Below are 16,850 nucleotides of genomic sequence, written 5' to 3'. Positions count from 1 at the left end.
TTTATTTTAAATCTACAATTTCTATGAACGACTCATTTTCAAAGTTTTTTATGGAACTTTTTTGTGGAGTGAAAATTAAAATCTTAATTAAAAAATCCTTTGAAGGTGAATTCGCCCAAACATGAAAAGGGGCGAAAATAAAACGGGGGAAAATGTCCCTGCATACAGGTTTATGTTAATTTTTGCAGGCAAACGAGGAAAGACTATTGAACTACGAAGCTTATACACATTAAACGTAAATGCTTTATTTAACTTTAATAAGTACTTGTATTTCTTTTAATTTTATGTCGAAAAACTAAACTAGCAATCAAAAAATAGTTTGTTTCATTCCATATCAATTGCTTTTTATTTGAAATATTACGCCAAATACTTTGTACTATCAAAGAAAAAAATGTTATAGTCATATAAAGACTTTCAATCTGATTGCTGCATTTTTGTACATTCGAATTTATAAACAGCTTAATACATATTCCGCACAATAAAAAAAGTAAAAGAGTACAATTTGTATTTATTCTTGCTGTCAAAGGATTGTATTTTTTCCCCTATTTTCCGTTCATAAAATCATTTTTGAATGCACTGTTTCCCGAAATCCAGCTTTGTACTTATCACTCTAATCAGTATAACCGTACTAAAAACTGATTCTGTGGAGAAAATAAAAACACAACCCACATGTTGCATTTGTAACATAGACAGATAAACAAAGCTAGCTTAATTGCCCAACAGATATAAAACAGATGCTGATGAAAACATGACTCTTGAAAAAACAGGTATAGTGTGCAAACAATTCATTTTCTGAGCTATAGCTGACTACAACTAGAGAGCTAACATGATACCAAAAGTGTTAGAATTAATAATCCTTTTTGGATTATTGGTGGTTGGAGCTTTTGGAAGCTTTCTACCCAGAAGATCTAATGCAAGTTCTTTGACTGAACCTTCGAAGGATAAGTTACTAAAAATTGCTATCGACCAGTTGTATAAAGAAACATTGATTCGACTTGAAATTGAAAAGAAGTTACGTCTCGTGACAAATGAGATTTCAAACCTTAAAACTGAAGGCGAGAAAACAGAACAGATGCAAGAAAATAAAGAAAACATTTTACCAAGTAAGATTGTTTTACTTTTTTTTTTTTTTTTTTTTATACTTTCGTTAGTTTGTTCATTTTGTTTTGTTGTTGTTATATCCCCATAAAAGAAGATTCGGGGGTATATAGTTCTTGCCCTCTCCGTCCGTCTGTTCTGCAAAAACTTTTTTTTAATTTTAATTAATTTTTGATTCACAGGTGTATTTTTGTTACATTTCTCCTGGAACCACCATTTTTTTTTAACAAATAACAAATTATAACAGATGACACAAGTGAACTTTTATTAAAGATCGTAAAAATAAAATTCTTATTGATGTCTAAATCCGTATTAATGAAGTTTAAATCCAAGGTACAGCATTTTTATTCAAAATGGTTCATGGATAATTATTATGGATAATTATAGCTGCAGATCTGTAGCGTTATGGTTTTATATAGTAGTCTTGACCATAACGCTACAGATCCAGTAGTGCAAAAAAGGTGCAATTTACGGCGCAAGATTTTCTGCGCTCGGTTGAGGATAGATATCTGCACTTTCCAGCATTGATCACTCGGCTACCGTTTATTCCCTAAGTCTAGACATATTTTACTACCAACCTGTACATTTTATCCACCTCTTATCCCTCTGTAATCGTCTCTACAGGCCGACGAACTCGATTGTTTTGAATTTTCTGCCATCCGACAGCCATGTTGACCTACTAGCGAGATCTCGCTAAAAGGTCACGTGATATATGGAATGTGGAACACACGTGTTGATAACGTAAACAAAGTGCCGGTTCCTCGTTTTTCTATCGATTTCGTACAAAATAAAGTTTGACAACAATTTTCTTTGACTTGCACTTATTTTTTAAACACATTTAAATAATTTTTCAGAGAAAACAAAAACACTTTCATTTAATTTTTTGTCAAAATATACATTGTTCAGTTCATAACATAAGTAGACTGACACATATAACATGACGTAGGGCGCGTAAATTTGACACAGAGGATGTGACAAGATGGATGCTCTCTGCATCAACTGTGAGAAACCTTTTGAGAAGAGGAACAGGGGGTATAAAAGAAAATTAGTACATAATCTCCCCATCCCCTTGAAAATGCACAAAAACAAGGAATACATGTAAATAAAAAAAAAATCCAAGACCACGAAAGGAATGCTACATGTCGGCCACGAGTTTTAAGTGTGCAATCGGGTGTAAAGAAATAGACGGGTTTATATACCCATCTGACGGTGCCTATTTATGAGAAGTATTCAGATTTAACGATAAAGAATAAGATCAGAGCAAACACAGAGCTAAAAAAACCCAGAGCTTTGATCATGTGCCACGGAGCATCCCGACCGGTCACACAACACGTTTGCTCCTTGTCATAGTCGAGAAATAACGGCAAAATCCGGAAATAAATCAGTGTGTACACATTGATCTAACAATTAGTTTGAATAACATCAGTCACCATTTAACTTAAAGATAATGTACATGTATCTAAGGCGAAAAATGTTGTAAAGATTAATGAGGATGTCTGATGAAAGGTATAATTTTGAACATAATAGAAAGTTTCCATTGTTTAACATTTGAAAAACTTTTTATTTGCATTATTTACAACCCAAATTTATCATTATTTCATTATCATATTTTGGCATATCAGTTGTAAGCTGAGCCTTAAAAACTTTTTTTATCCATAGCACAGAGCTAGTATTTTTATGAATTTTTACCTTTTTTGAAATATTTCTTGATGAATAAGGTATTTATTTGTAGCATTAACTATGTATCATTATTCATTCTGTTGTAGAAAAATATGGAAATGGATTTTATGCATATCTGTCAAATGACCTTGCTAATCCTGGAGGTCAACACACAATAGCTTATGACGTCATTAAAACAAATTTTGACAATGCGTACAACCAATACACAGGGATCTTTACGGCATCAAAGGAAGGCCTTTATTCGTTTACCTGGGTGACACGTGTGGAGTGCGGTGAAGCGTATACAAGCGAACTAATTGTAAATAAGGATGTGGTTGGAAGCACATTTGCTTATTGCGGTTGGAATACCGTCACTGGAAATGCCATTGTAAAAGTGACAAAGGGCGATGCAGTATTTGTACGTACTCGCCCTGGTGTTGGAAAAGGAAAGATTAGAAGTAATGAATATGGAAGAACTTCTTTCTCTGGGTTCATCATTAATTGAAATCTGAAATATTACAAATGAATACTTGGAAATACAAAAGAAATATATCTAAATAGCATTAAAGCATGTGTAGTTTTTGCTTCCTTTTTTAAAAATTACTTTTATTATTGTTTTCTCCAATTGTATTGTATTAAGAAACTCTTTTTCTCTGTTACAGACACAAAGTTTATATGAACAAGTTTTGATGGCGTTATATACGCCAAATACGCAGCAATGTAATTACAATTGCAAATAAAAATATTGTATGCATCTTTTCATTATTTAACACCTGGATACCGGTCCTTCAGATGAAACCGTTTAAACCCAGGTCTTGTGTCGCTGTACGTGCTGGCACGAAGAAGATCAATCACTGCTCAATGGCTGTTAGTGACAAATACAGGACAAAAATTGCAGCTCTCCATCGGCAAGTTGTGGCGTCTTCATATGAGTGAAAAATGCTAGATCATTTCGAAATTTCTGTGGTCGATACAATGACCTTGTCAGCAAATACAATTTATCAATGAGTCAAATGCTGACTGACATTTTTCATACTAATTGATAGTCCATTATTTATACACTGAATTGACGACGGATTTTTCCGTTATTTCCCGTTCATGACAAGGAGCACACGGCGGGTGTGACCGGTCAGCAGGAGATGCTCACTCCTCCATGGCACCTGACCGCACCACTGATGTTCTGAGGTCCGTGTTTGTTCTGCTCCTATTTTGTATTGTTTAATGGACTTTGATATTGAATACTGTTAGTTATCTCCAAACCCTTCCTTGATAAGAACGTTAAACAACGGACAATCACAATCAATCAATCATTAATTAACAGAACTTTCATATGGATGCAGACGCTAAAATTGTTATTTGCAAATCAAGTTCTATAATATATTCTGTTGTAGTGAATCCCTTTTTAGCTCACCTGAGCCGAAGGCTCAAGTGAGCTTTTCTGATCACATTTTGTCCGTCGTCCGTCCGTCTGTCTGTCTGTCTGTAAACTTTTCACATTTTCGACTTCTCAAGAATCACTGGGCCAATTTTGACCAAGCTTGGTACAAAGCATCCTTGGATGAAGGGGAATTTAAATTATAACTAGAACTGTCCAAACGGGACAAAATCCCCCCCCCCCCCCCCGCTGGGTTTTTCAGAAGGTTTCCATAATAAAGATATGTATCAAACATGAAATATGAAATTTTTCTTCCAGTGACCTTGAACTTCCCCAAATGACCTTGCGTCAAGGTCATGACACACCCTTGGGTCATGGGCAATCTTTGTGTGAAATAAGAACCTACCAAGTTTATCCATAAGAAAGATATGAACCGGACACAAATTATGAATTTTACTTCCAATGACCTTGAACTTCCCCAAATGACCTTGGGTCAAGGTCATGACACACCCTTTGGTGATGGGCAATCTTTGCATGAAATGAGAACCTACCAAGTTTATCCATAAGAAAGATATGGACCAGACATGAATTATGAAATTTTTCTTCCAGTGACCTTGAACTTCCCCAAATGACCTTGGGTCAAGGTCATGACACACCCTTGGGTCATGGGCAATCTTTGTGTGAAATGAGAACCTACCAAGTTTATCCATAAGAAAGATATGAACTGGACACAAATTATGAATTTTACTTCCAATGACCTTGAACTTCCCCAAATGACCTTGGGTCAAGGTCATGATACACACTTTGGTGATGGGCAATCTTTGCATGAAATGAGAACCTACCAAGTTTATCCATAAGAAAGATATGGACCAGACATGAATTATGAAATTTTTCTTCCAGTGACCTTGAACTTCCCCAAATGACCTTGGGTCAAGGTCATGACACACTTTTTGGTGATGGGCAATCTTTGCGTGAAATGAGAACCTACCAAGTTTATCCATAAGAAAGATATGAACCAGACATGAATTATGAAATTTTTCTTCCAGTGACCTTGAACTTCCCCAAATGACCTTGGATCAAGGTCATGACACACCCTCGGGTCATGGGCTATCTTTGTGTGAAATGAGAACCTACCAAGTTTATCCATAAGAAAGATATGGACCGGAAACGAATTATGAAATTTTTCTTCAAGTGACCTTGAACTTCCCCAAATGACCTTGGGTCAAGGTCATGACACTACCTAAGGTCATGGGCTATCTTTCTATAAAATGACAGCCTACCAAGGTTTATCCGTAAGAAAGATATGAACCGGACACGAATTATGAAATTTTTCTTCCAGTGACCTTAAACTTCCCCAAATGACCTTGGGCCAAGGTCAAGACACACCCTTGGGTCATGGGCAATCTTTGTGTGAAATAAGAACCTACCAAGTTTATCCATAAGAAAGATAAAGACCGGACACGAATTATGAAATTATTCTTCCAGTGACCTTGAACTCCCCCAAATGACCTTGGGTCAAGGTCATGACACACCTTTGGGTCATGGGCAATCTTTGTATGAAATGAGAACCTACCAAGTTTATTCAAAAGAAAGATATGGACCGGACACGAATTATGAAATTTTTCTTCCAGTGACCTTGAACTTCCCCGAATGACCTTGGGTCAAGGTCAAGACACACCCTTAGGTCATGAGTAATCTTTGTGTGGAGTATTAGATTCTAATGTCCCGCTGTAAGAAAGATATGGACCGGACACGATTGCACAGACAGAAGGACAGACGGACGTACAGCTAGACGGACAGACGGACAGACGGACAAGGTGATTCCTATATCTATATATCCCCCCAAACTTCGTTTGCGGGGGGTATTAAAATGAAGGGCCAAGTCCCCTCACAAGGGGAGATAATCAATAAAAGACAAAAATAGGGTGGGGTCATTAAAAAATCTTCTTCTCAAGAACCACTGGGCCAGAAAAGCTGAAACTTATGTGGAAGCATCCTGGGGTAGTGTAGATTCTAAATTGTTAAAATTATGACCCCTGGGGGTTGGGCGGGGCCACAATGGGGAATCAAAGTTTTACTTAGAAATAAATAGGAAAAATCTTTAAAAATCTCAAGAACCACTGGGCCATAAAAGCTGAAACTTATGTGGAAGCATCCTGGGGTAGTGTAGATTCTAATTTTTTTAAAATCATGACCCCCGGGGGTAGGACGGGGCCACAATGGGGAATAAAAGTTTTACATAAAAATATATGGGAAAAATCTTTGAAAATCTTCTACTCAAGAACCAATGGGCCAGAAAAGCTGAAAATTATGTGGAAGCATCCTGGGGTAGTGTAGATTTTAAATTGTTAAAATCATGACCCCCGGGTGTTGGGCGGGGCCACAATGGGGAATCAAAGTTTTACATAGCAATATATAGGAAAATCTTTGAAAATCTTCTAATCAAGAATGGAATGGACAAAGCTTCTCAGGTGAGCAATTTGGCCCATGGGCCTCTTGTTATGTTAATGAGCAAAAAAACTCTCTGCAATTGCTAAGTTTTGAATAAATCCGGTCGTCCTTCCTAGTTGATATTATAAAAGTGCACATAAAATCAGAATCTTTAATTTCAGATAATATAAGTTATTATTATGAACTCAGTCAAGGAAGGATGAATGTTAAAGCTGACATGAACTCTTAAAAAGGCATCAGTTTTCATCTTTGTACGACTTACTACATTCCTGTACGCCCTTGTCCGCCATATTTCATCGATTCCGCCATTTTTAATCGAAGATTTTTGGCCACCCGTACCTGCTATATATAGCCTTGTAGAATTGTTTCACTTGAGTGATTTTCTAGCCTGGCTGTCGACATGTACACATCTCCGAAAGCATAGTTTTTAGAAGTCCATAAACTGAATAAACTGACCAAATACAAGTTTGAAAAGTAAGAATTCGACAAAAAAAAATGGAACTATACCGAGAATTAAATTATTTTTGAATGCATTTGCTGCAGTATAGAAAATACACTAACACGGAATGCATTCATATACAGCAAAAATCCATGAAGGTCGAGAAAACGCGTAAAACGCAGTGATTAAAGAATTTACCTGAATACTGCTATCGTTACAGGGATGTGCACATGTCGAAAGAATTATCCTATTTTACTTTTATTGAAAAATGCAACTCAGAAGTCATGTAATCCATTGCTAACTCAACAGTAGAAGATGCTTGGACACACGTGGCCCATGCCGATCATTTTATTTGGTCAGGGAAAATATCAAAGGTTGAAAGCTCAGTGGGGTTGATTGAAAAAAAAAGCAAGTAATTTTTTCAAAACTAAACATTACTCTTGTCTGTAAATGTTCCATATAGAATTTATGATTACATGGTTTAAATTCATTAAATTTATAATAAAGCATGCATTAGTACGAATCATTCACCTTTTGAAGATATTTTCCTGTGATAGGAGGGGGGGGGGTGTAATAAAACATGCATATTAACACTCATAAAAATAATTTTAGAAAAACGTCGGAAACAGATTGCATTTCTTTATGATCAATTATTATCAAATAAATACTGTGTATTGGCTTTATTAGACCTAATATAATTTGATTTAAAGTTATTTATAATTTTATGCACAATGAATGAAAACATACCCCACGCACACCCAAAAGTCGAAGTGCTGAAATTCCCAGAAAAAAATTAAGGAATCGTAATTTCATAGTTATATGCACATCTATGCACATTGTGTCCTGAATATCTGCAAGGTTTGACGAATTTGTGTGCAGCGGTTTATGAAGAATTGCGCTGACAAACTGCTCATCTTTATATTCAAGATATGGCCAAAATGTAAAAGTGCGGAAATTCCCGAAAAAATAAAGATTTCGGAATTTCCTGGTGATGTGCAAATCCAGACACATTCATGCGCGGATCTAGAGGGGGGGTCGGGGGGGGGGGGTCAGGACCCCCCCATGAATTTACCAGGTTAAAAAATGTATATACTAAAACAAGAAAATAGTTACCATGGACCCCCCTTGGAAAACGCAGACCCCCCTGGTAAACGCAAATATGTGTGAAATGGGTATGGCTACCCCCCCCCCCCCCCCCAATAGGTTTTTAACGTTTGGGCGAGTTAACGTTTTTTTTTTTTGATTTTTTTTTTTTTTTTTTTGTTTTTAAGAAATTTCCGGGATTGGATTTTTTTTTGACTGAGGTGGACCCCCCTGGAAAAAATTTCTGGATCCGCGCCTGAGTCATTGACTCCTATAAATATCTCGAAAGTTCGACAAAACTCTTTGCATTAGTTTATAAGAAGTTGCGCTGACCAAAAAAAAATAGGGCTGACTGATGGGTCCCAAACATTATACCTCACGCAACTTGTTGCGAGAGGTATAATAAACGAGTTTGATTCTGTGGTACAATGATAATGAAAATAGAATTTAATGTGAATTAAATTTCTAGACATAAATAATTAATGGTTACTAGAAAAAGCAGATAAAGAGAGAGAGGACCCCCCCGTGAGGATTTCCGCATTCTACCTACAATTACCTTTATAATAACTCCATTGTCTGTTTTCCAGGTTCAGCATATAAGTGTCGGAACCGGCGGGGGTGGCTTTTTTACAAATATATACTTAGTATAGACATTGAATATTGCTGCGTAGGTTTAGCCTCCCCCTCCCCCTCGCTTTTCATTTTCACAGACAAGTCGCAGTATAGGTTAAAAAAGAGGAAAGTGTTGGTGTTTGGAGAAAAATTTTGTTACTGAAGTTAGAACCTACCTCCCCCCTTTCCCCCACACGAAATAGGATATTCATGTTTAGGAAAAGGACATTTCCCCCTTTTATTAAGCTTGTAAGATTTTCTGAATGAATGAAAAAAACTTCTTTGCACTTAGCCCCCCCCCCCCACTTTCAATTTGCTTCCGACGACAATGTGTTGGAGAAGGTATTTGAGAAAGTTCCCGATGTACCCATTCCTGTAATGTATATTTCACGTTTATTTATCTCCCGCTTGAAAAGTGGGAGGGTATATAGTAATAGTTATGTCCGTCCGTCGGTCTGTTACGCTTTATGGTACCCATGTCTTATCCGCAAATCCTCTTATACCACTTTTGTGAAATTAAATAAAACTTTCACAGAATCTTATAGGTTTATTACATATTACCATTGTGCACCTCCTATTTTACTTTCTGATCCGACACGTATTTTGGGTTTAGCGACAACAGCAAAATATGGACTTTGCCATTATAACCATATGGGAAGCGGGATTATCATTTAGTGAGCTCATTGCTCACAATACCTCTAGTTTCTCTTTCAATTTTGCTTTTGGGTTAACTTCTCGTCCAAATTAAAATTATTATTCAATTTATGAAGTTTCGACATCCCGCCTGAAAAAAACCCTTGATCTGTCCTAAGGCTTAATAAATGGACAGCACAAAGTGCGTAGGATTATTATTATTGCCCTAAGGGATGGCTACAGAGTGAGAGAGAGAGAGGGAGAGAGAGAGAGAGTTAGTTCAATATACAAGAGTAAATAAAAATTATCCGTATTCAACCAGTGTCAAGACTCCCTACCCTAGCTTTTAAAATTATCTCCCAAATACTCCAACAGAAATTATTTTTATATATAAAAAAAAAATAGCTAGACTATCAAGCAGGGATACTGAAATCTCAAAAGTCTCTCTATAACACCATAATTATAAAACATTTATATATACATACCTCAAAATGCACATACTTTGTGGTCGGAGTGACACATTTAAAAAAATATTCAAAATTGAATTCGGCAGAGATGTCTGTCTTCCAAGAATATTTAGATAACGGTCATGTCAATTATTTTTGCAGCCCCCCCCCCCCGCCTAAAAAATCAAATGCCTAAATGTCAATCTGAATAGGGGATGGCATTTCTTCGTGTATTTGTGTGTTAAAGAACGTATAGATCTATGTACACATAAAAAATTGTATTCTGGTTAACTGCTTTTAAGATTTGAAGTAAATAATTACCGTACATCAAATTACTTGGTTTAGATTTGAGATTAGTACTACAATAATCAGTTATAATTGACAAATGGATTTTGCGACGCAAACCAACTGCAGACTATATACATGACTTTGTATAGAATGTATAATAGAACTACATGTAGATGGACAATTCACAATTATAGCTTCTGAACAGCAGTTATAATACCCTCCCCCCCCCCCCCCCCTTCTGCCGCGCAAATACCAAATAACTTCTCTTTCCACTTGTGATATTTTCCCTGACCAGAATCTGATCAGCACGGACTACGTGCTTGTCTGTACGGAGTAATGACAGTGTGTTTACTATTGAGCTTTTACGGAGTTTATTTCTTTTTTGTGATGCATATTTCAATAAATGGAATTCAGGGTGTATATCACTTGACTTGTGCACATCTTCGAACCGGTGCAGTAACCTTATTACCAGGTATGGGTACGTTTACAGCGTTCGAGGCGTTTTCTCGATATGCACCAATTGCATAGGGGCTGCAAATCAAAGACGTTGGTTGTTTTGTGCCATTCAAATGATAATAATTTCAAAATGTGTTTGCAGATTCTACTGCTTTTTATTTCAAGTTTATTCTGCATAAATTGGCGCACTGTAAAAATACGTACTCGTGCATCTAAATTTCTCACCAAACTTGCATTTTTTTTCTTTTGATTCAAATCAATAATTATTCAGAAATATGATTATTATTTTGTTTATTGTGGTTTTGAAATGTCTTGATCTCCTTATGTGTTCTCATATGCTTTACCATCGGAGATGTGCACAAGTCGATACCCAAACCAAAAAATCATTCAACTGTAACGAGCTCATTGGGGTATACATCGTTACAATGAGACAAGGTATCTGAAAGAAATATGGCGGAATACAGCTATCGTTGGTATGAAACAAGTCGTACATAGATGAAAATGTTGCGTTTTTAAGAATTCATGTCAGCTTTAACATCAATTCTCTGTAAGGACCAAAATTGCTTGGCCACGCACTATCATGGAATTTTATTTTATCAATATAATATTAAAGAGTGTCCTATATAAAGACTATAGGTGGGTTAATTTTGGACAGTGCTTCCTTTGTTTCCATAGCAACGGCCTTGAAATATTTTGCCATGGCGAAAATGACCTAATTGTCATCACCATGCAAAATAATTCCATGCTTCCTAAACGTAGAAAAGTTGAGAACGTAACATGGGTCTCATTTTATAGCTGACTAATCAAAGTTTCTTGGCATATAAATTTTATTCAATTTAACTCAAGGTTTTTAATATAATACAGATCAATTGACTCGAAGATTGTCATAAAATTAATACAAAGGTATCTATTTCTTCACGTGCATAGAAATTTTTGCAGGCAATTTCAACTTATAAAAAAGGTTTTTTCAGTAAGATAGAACTTTGATCTAAAAGATACAAAAAGATTTGATATGGGTAAATCAGTTAAATGTTGTTTTCCATTCGCCTGAAATCATCACTTTTCATGAAAATTGACCGAGAGTTATTTCCCTTTGCTGACTCTTTTGCACTGAAGACAAAAAATGGTTGACTCTCCTGTCAAAAGAAGTTTTTAACAACATGTGGAGTGTGAGTGGCAAAACAGACACCAGGAAAATAAACAATGAGAAAATAATGTTTAAGTTGTGAGTGACAAAGTAAGTCATCAATCAATTAATGAAAATGAAAGAGACAGGTCTTGTGAAATATTGGAACAAAATTTATGAAGTCTGACTAGAGGGATTCCATCTATTCTAAAAACCCATACGTATAGATTATGATGCAAATGGGGAAGAAAACATTAAAAAGCAGTGGATACGGCCACCCGGAAATCAGTAGGAATGAATCTACCCTAGGCACAGGTAAAAAAAAATGTAGAAATTTGTGTTTACTGTAGAAAGCAAATTAACTTACTCTTGAAAATCATATAACTATTAATTAGGAGGAGAATGTAATAGTAGATGTAATAAAAGTTTGTGTGTATGAAATGAAAAATTAATATGTGTTTTCGGGTACAGACTACATTGTTGATAAGTGTGTGTGTTTTATTTGGGGGGGGGGGGCTAAAAAATATTTAGGGAAGTGTGTGTAAATTAGAGACGGGCGTAAACACATGCATATTATAAGGCTCTATTCAGTTTGACTGTGAACCCCCCCCCATAATTTTTAATTAACTTTAGCAATATATACACACATTAATAAAATACATATGTAAAAATGATATGCCCTAGCTTGTAGGTATGTATTCATGCAAATTTATTTCATTTTAATAATTAATAATAAATTTATTTTTAGATGTACCAATACAGTTCGAACTATGAAAATAAAGATGAAAAGATACATTGAGAATTCATTTTCAGTAAAAAGCAGGTGAGAATTTTTTAAATATTAAAATTATCTGGTAAGGTAATAAACATTCATCATAATTTAATGCTAATAAAATAAACATTCATCATAATTTAATGCTAATAACTACATGTACCACAGCAAAATTAAATATTTTATTAATGTCGTGATTTTTTCTTATAAAGTCTTGGGATACAATAATTAAAAAAAGAATCAAAATTGGTTGTAGAACCTACTGTGACGATCGGGCTCGGGATTCAATTAAAATCGGGTTTTATCATTAGGCATATGGTTAAGGCCGAGGTTAGTCCGGGTGTCGCTCAAGTATATATAAGAGCGCATCCGAGGTAGTTTGTCATTCTGCGTTCAACTGTCAGAGAAGAAGGTGGCAAAGTAGCAGGTACGGGATTGTAATTTAAAAGACGTTTCATTGTTGATTAATACAACTGCCCAGTGTTGTATTGTGTTTCCTTGCTTATATACAGTGATATTTACTGTATATATTTATTTACCTCTTGTACCTGGCTGCAGCCTGTGTAATATAAAGGGATACAGCCGTCTAGTGACACGGCTGGAGACAGATCCCTGAGATACATACCTCGGACAGAGCCCTGTCAAACACCTCGATCATTGTTCTTTGTTTTTGCTTTGCTTTTACAATAAAGGGATAGATAACCCTAGAAATATATGTATATATTGACTCGTTGTTTTCATATTAATCTTTGTAATTATTTTTCTTTGTAAATCTGATAATTTTTATACATCCCTCATACTGGTCCAAATCATCGGACCCAGAACACGTTACACTACTATGATTGTATTGTTACATTTTAGAACTGTGACACAGGAGCATCACCTGTGAAAGGTTACATATGTTACAAATGACACCAATGAAGGATATATGAGCAACTGTAAGTACACTGTTACATAATTTAATTCAATTTTCTCAACAGAGTCAACACATGATGTATGTTTTAATAAAAAAAATTTCAAAGAGGTTTTAGAATCTTTTTTGTTCTATTTATTAAAAGAAATATACTCTTATCATACTTGATTCACAAGCAAATTTAAAATTAATTGTGGGTACACCTTATAACTTACAAGTATTCAATCAAAATTTGTTCAGGAAAGTTTTTCTTGTATTTACAAATTCATAAATTGAATATGTATTAAACTATTATGCAACTGTACTTGGATACATGTATATATATGAAATAGTATGAATATAAAGTTGCATATAAGGCCTCTAAATAACTATAAATAGAGGAACCCTAAATAGAAATACTAGTATCCAGTGTACAGCAATGAACTGTATAGTTGCAAGTGATTAGGAAATAATCTTTGTTTTTATGTTTTTATTATCTTTTTTTTAACACAAAGGTTTTATACCAGAAACAGGAGGCAGTTACAAAATTAATAAACGAAGACAGAAAACTTGCAAGTGATCCTGAGAACTGAACACCAGACAGTATCGTTACCAAACAGTATTCTTTTGGAGGGAATTCTGTTTAAAGAAATTGGAGATCAGAAGTTTTGAAGTTTGTGATGGTAAATTCACTAAATTGGATAGGTTGCTTTTATCTTCCATTGGTTATACTTAAAATATTTTTGAGGTATTTTTTTTCAAGGTGTAAATACTAACAATTGGTTTAGAATTAAATACATGATAGTGAAAAATATATCAAATTTGTTTTCACATAAAAAAATGTTGTAGATAAATAATGAATTTAAATTAAGGTATAGATGTATGTTTTTTTTATTCCAGGGAAAAAGTCGAAGATGGTTATTTCAAGTGTCACTTTTTAAACCCACTTTCTTCACTGGACAGCCATAACACCACATACAGCAAAACTCGTTTAGTACAAACACAGATATTGTGAATTTACGGATAAAGCGAAGTTATCTTAGATCCCCAACTATATAAATTTGAAAATTCCTTATACAGATATAACAAATTACGGATATAGCAAAGTAATTTCGAAGGTCCCCATGCCTTTGTTATAAATAAGTTTAATTACTGTAACAGTAAACATCTGATGTAAAAAAAAAATGGTAACTTTAAGTCTAGCTGGTTCAACAAAATTGTTATGTAACAATTTTCTTTTTTTTTTTAATACATATTTTGACATATAAATACACATTTTAGATAATGTTAAGAATGAAGATTTTCTTGATTAATAATTTGAAAAAAAGACTATTAATATAAAAGTTGTTATATATACATGTACTGTAGATCACATAATTTTTGCAATTATTTTACCTTATTTTCACAACATTTTCAAAGACTCTTTTTTAAATAGACACATTTTTCACAGATTGGTGTCAATACTCTTTTTAATCTAAAAAAATACTATTTTATGTGAGAATTAATTTTCTGAGAGCACAAAGTCTTGTTTAATAGTGGGAAAATAATGTTCTCGTGAATAAAACTGATAAACAGAATACACATGAGTATGTGTATGTTTACAGATTGTTAGTGATTTTTTCAATGTCTTGTTAGTTTTATAGTCAATTTAAATTCAGCACCTTTTCTCCATTTTGTATCTAGTATTTGAAAATATTGATTAGGGCAAAGTTTCTGTGAAAAGTTTTCAGTATGTTGTTGTTGTTGCAAGGTCTTAAAGATGTATACTAGTATGCGTCAGTCTAGAATTTTCTTTATGTATTCTTATGCTTATATGCAAGCTCACCGCAGCTTGTTTTTTCTAATTTTGTATAAGTCAAATAAAACACTTTCATAGAGATGAATAATGTCATTTATTAAAATGACGGTATAAATGTGAACAATTTAACAAACAAGAAGGGGATCAGATTCACAAGCTTTGATTAGCAGTTACGTAAAATATGATAATGTCTGATCCCCCAAAACTGACTAGAAAAAAGTATCTGTAAGACAAGACAATGAAAACATCATATGAAAAAGTTAGCAAAAAGATGGCACATAAAAACAAAATAGGCCTAGCCCAAGGATAATAGTGAAACAAAATACATAAAAAGAGTATAAACCAGTCGAGTCAGAACTAATGAAATATATGATTTTGCATGACACATTAATACCCATTTTAAGGGGTAGGAATGCAGGGGTGGAGGAGGGTCTTCAAAATAGACGTGCCTCTAATTTTAGCGTGGTCAGCAGGCGGGTTATCACAATACAACTGAATGACTCGCTGAGCTGACCACGTGACCTTACACCTTCTATCACACGTAATCCATCAACCAAGGCGTGGATCTAAGAATTTTTTATATTTTACTGAAATTAATCCTACCGGAAACCTCCAACTAAGTTATCGCATTCAATACACAAATACAATTATTATTCTAAAAATTGTTGTTTGTTTTTCCTCAAGATAATAGCATTAATCCAATCTTAGAATCATAATTTGCTTGGTTTCACTGTGTAACTGTGGAAACCGTAAAAGTTATTTATAGAATGATTTTGCTAACACCTATTTCTTTGAGATCAAACATTTTATTGTTTTTCTTAAGTTGTTATTAAATTTTGGTCAAGTTACACCTAGAATTAGTGAATACTTTGCATTTTTCAGTATTTAAATTGGCTTTCAAACATACCCATATTTACCACTGACTTACATGTACAAATAATTTTCTAAACATTTTCTGTGTAGCATAAAATTAAAACAAGGTGTGTAGTTTTTGTGAGAAAAATTTGTTGGTTTTTCTTAGATTTTATTAAATTTTCAGTAGAGATTTCAAGTAGCCAAAAGTCTCAATTTTTCAAAAATTTCTGGCTGTTTCCATAGCAACCAAGATACCTAGCAACCAAATTTTATTTGATATTTTTATTTTTGGTATCAAGTAGTACTTATGGGGAAAGTTTCATCAGAATTAGTGCATGACAAAGAAGTTTAATTGTTTATAGAAAATGGCTATCAAAGAGCTAATTTTTGCTAGATTTTGAGTTATCTGCCCTTTGTAAGGGATCATTGAGAAACAATAATAAAACAATTAATTTTGTTTTATTTTATTTAATAATTAAAAAAAAAATTGAAACCATTTACTATTCATTTGATTTCTCATATTTATAAGAAAAAACTGTTTGGAAAAGAAATTTTATTAAACAACTAGTGTCTGGTTAAATTTTGAAAAAGACACAAATTATTTGGCAAAATGCCAATTTTCGAAGTTAAAAATATTTTAAACGAATAAAATACCCACTCTACTTTTTATAAAAGCTGAATAACATTATTATAGTGTTTTTAAAATTTCAATTGATTTTTTCTCATAGTGCTTGCAATTCTTGTTAGACCTCTTGAAAAACAGGGTAAAAATCTCCATTTTCGAAATATTAGAATTTGGTCATCTTTGAGCCACCAATTGAAGAATTTGCTGTGACATTTAGAATTTTTTTTATTTGTGTAATATAT

The 16,850-nt window shown here is 34.1% G+C and overlaps 1 protein-coding gene and 1 long non-coding RNA gene across 2 annotated transcripts; both read left to right on the top strand.

Annotated features, from left to right (window-relative positions):
- The first annotated feature begins 788 nt into the window (after positions 1-788).
- On the top strand, positions 789-3,509 carry LOC134268979 (uncharacterized). Its single transcript, XM_062751205.1, has 2 exons — positions 789-1,103; positions 2,865-3,509. Exons 1-2 carry the CDS (start codon positions 827-829, stop codon positions 3,260-3,262), a joined length of 675 nt encoding a protein of 224 aa, XP_062607189.1. The 5' UTR covers positions 789-826; the 3' UTR covers positions 3,263-3,509.
- An 8,053-nt stretch (positions 3,510-11,562) lies between these two features.
- LOC134268964 (uncharacterized) lies at positions 11,563-14,365 on the top strand. The gene is made up of 4 exons (XR_009992474.1): positions 11,563-11,981; positions 12,415-12,489; positions 13,300-13,376; positions 13,846-14,365. It is a non-coding gene; the product is annotated as an uncharacterized LOC134268964 (long non-coding RNA).
- Positions 14,366-16,850: the final 2,485 nt, after the last annotated feature.

This window comes from Saccostrea cucullata, unplaced genomic scaffold, assembly GCF_032062105.1.
Source record: "Saccostrea cucullata isolate Sc308-1 unplaced genomic scaffold, CSIRO_AGI_Scuc_v1 ctg250, whole genome shotgun sequence".
Taxonomy (NCBI): domain Eukaryota; kingdom Metazoa; phylum Mollusca; class Bivalvia; order Ostreida; family Ostreidae; genus Saccostrea; species Saccostrea cuccullata.
Note: the sequence above shows the minus strand (reverse complement) of the source record. Positions and strands in the feature narration are given on the sequence as shown.

Excerpts from the sequence above, each read along its gene's own strand:
- LOC134268979 (XM_062751205.1), top strand. The coding sequence starts at position 827 with ATGATACCAAAAGTGTTAGAATTAATAATCCTTTTTGGATTATTGGTG. Across the intron at positions 1,104-2,864 it reads TAAAGAAAACATTTTACCAA|AAAAATATGGAAATGGATTT; the intron begins GTAAGATTGTTT and ends ATTCTGTTGTAG.